Source organism: Corvus kubaryi, unplaced genomic scaffold (genome assembly GCF_017639235.1).
Source record: "Corvus kubaryi isolate FWS band 111438036 unplaced genomic scaffold, C.kubaryi_AGA036_p1.0 37005, whole genome shotgun sequence".
Taxonomy (NCBI): Eukaryota; Metazoa; Chordata; class Aves; order Passeriformes; family Corvidae; genus Corvus; species Corvus kubaryi.
In genome coordinates, this window is record NW_024581008.1 from 80,325 (window position 1) to 82,787 (window position 2,463).

At 60.7% G+C, this 2,463-nt stretch overlaps 1 protein-coding gene across 1 annotated transcript in view; it reads left to right on the forward strand.

The window, feature by feature from the left end:
• The window catches only part of KIRREL1 (kirre like nephrin family adhesion molecule 1), a 37,699-nt gene that overhangs the window by 31,702 nt on the left and 3,534 nt on the right, over nt 1–2,463 (forward strand). The window contains exons 3-6 of the mRNA XM_042020561.1: nt 246–394; nt 493–620; nt 1,443–1,569; nt 2,194–2,294. Of these exons, the coding sequence (XP_041876495.1) occupies nt 246–394; nt 493–620; nt 1,443–1,569; nt 2,194–2,294 (505 nt within the window). The remainder of the gene's footprint in view (nt 1–245; nt 395–492; nt 621–1,442; nt 1,570–2,193; nt 2,295–2,463) is intronic.

Consider the following 2,463-nt stretch of genomic DNA (forward strand, 5'->3'; position numbering starts at 1 on the left):
ATCGGGATTGGGATTGGGAATTGGAATTGGGATCGGGATTGGGATCGGGATCAGGATTGGGATTGGGAATTGGAATTGGGATAGGGATCGGGATCAGGATTGGGATTGGGATTGGGAATTGGAATTGGGATTGGGATCGGGATCAGGATTGGGATCGGGAATTGGGATCGGGATCGGGATTGGGATCAGGATCGGTATTGGGATTGGGGTCCCACGGTGGCCCCGAACGCCCCCTGTCCCCCCAGGTGGGCCAAAGGGGGGGTGATCATCGAGGAGGCCACGGAGAACCGGTACGACACGCAGGTGGACTACACCTTCTTCACGGAGCCCGTGTCCTGCGAGGTGCACAACGACATCGGCAGCACCAACGTCAGCACCCTGGTGGACGTCCACTGTGAGTGACCCCAAAACCGGCCGGCCCCAAAGCCGCCTTCCCCCAGCGCCGCTCCTCATTTCCCTGCCCCCGGGTTGTTGTTTTTTTCCCCCGCCCAGTCGCCCCCCGGATCGTGGTGGACCCCAAGCCCACGGTGACCGACATCGGCTCCGACGTCACCCTGACCTGCGTGTGGTCAGGGAACCCCCCGCTGACCCTCACCTGGACCAAGAAGGAATCCAACATGGTAGGACCCCGTGCCCGGGTCTTTCTGGAATGTTCCCGATCCCGCCGGGATCAGCGGGGGGGGGGGGGGGGGGCTCCGCGTGCCCCGAAATCCACAGGGACGCCAAATCCCAAAAAAGAAACAACAAAGCCCCATCCCGGCCGTTCCTGTTCCCTGGGCCTCGATTTTGGGGCCAGCCCTTCCTTGGGGGAGGCTCCCCCATCCCAAAAATCCCCCGGAGCCGCTCGCAGAGGTCACGGGGTGGTCGGGATTGGGGAATTTTGGGAGCAGCGGAGGCCCCACTTTCCACAGGTGCAGGATTCCCGCTGGGGTTGGGATTGGGGTCGGACGCGGCCCCAGAATGTCCCCACCGTGGCTCTGTGCCCCCTCCCCAAATCCCTTGGAAATGGGAATTGGGATTGGGGTTTGGACTGGAACTGGGTTTGGGATTGGGATTGGGATTGGGTTTGGGATTGGGTTTGGGGTCAAACACAACCTCTAAATGTCCCCATTGTGGCTCTGTGTCCCCTCCTCTTCCCACAACCCCCTGGAAATGGAGATTGGGATCAGGATTGGGATTTGGACTGGAATTGGGATTGGGTTTGGGTTTGGGTTTGGGATTGGGATTTGGACTGGGTTTGGGATTGGGTTTGGGACTGGGTTTGGGATTGGGGTCAAACACAACCCCTAAACGTCCCCATTATGGCTCTGTCCCTCCCCTCTTCCCACGACCCCATGGAAACGGGGATTGGGATTTCCACGGGACTGATTTAGGGCCTGGCCTGGCCGCTGAGCTTCGGGGGTGTCCTGTGTCCCCTCCCTGCTGTCCCCAATTGTCCCCAGGTGCTGAGCAACAGCAACCAGCTGTACCTCAAGTCCGTCACGCAGGCGGACGCCGGCCAGTACGTCTGCAAGGCCATCGTGCCCCGGATCGGCGTGGGCGAGAGGGAGGTCACCCTCTTCGTCAACGGTCAGTGACCCCAAAAACGCCCCCGAAATCCCCCAAAAGCTCCCGGGAATCCCCGGGAATGGGGCGGATCCCAAAACTTCTCCGTTTCTGTCGTTTTTGGTAGGGTGAAGGAGAGGGAGTTTAAAACATTACGGAGTTGGGATCACGCGGATGCGGGGGAAAGAAATGGGATTTGGGGGCTTTGTTGGGGTTTGAACTTAAAATTTAGGGGAAGAGGCAGAACGGGATTATGGGAAGGGAAATAAACCCTAAAATGAGATTTTCCACACCCATCCCTCCTGCCAGGGCCTTGGGAATGGGGGTCAGGGAAAAGTCGGGAGTCGTTGCCATGGGAGAAAGTTCAGGAATTTCAACCTGGAATGTCCCATGGGAGATTCCCCCAACTCCAGCTGCACCAAGGACCCTTTTCCCTCTTAAACCCCTCATCCCTGAGTCTTTCCCACTCTTTTTTCACCCAATTCCATCCTTTTTCCCCTCCTTGAACCCACGACCCCCGGAGCGTTTCCCTCATTCCTCACCCAGCAGCGGCTCCGGAATCTCCTCCCCAGCCCCTCACCCCTCACCCCGTGACTCCCCAAATCCCTCCGCAACGCCCCGAAATTCCCTCTTCTCGCCTCCCCTCAGGGCCCCCGATCATCTCGAGCGAGCCGGTGCAGTACGCGGCGCGCGGCGACCGCGGCAAGGTCGAGTGCTTCATCGGCAGCACGCCGCCGCCGGACCGCATCGTGAGTGCCCCGCGGACGCCTCGGGGACGCCGGGGAAGGGTCCCCAAGCCCCCCGGTGCTGACCCGGACGTGCCCCGGCACTGACCCGGACGTGTCGCCCCTGGTGCTGACCCGGACAGTGTCCCGGCACTGACCCGGACGTGTCGCCCCTGGTGCTGACCCGGACAGT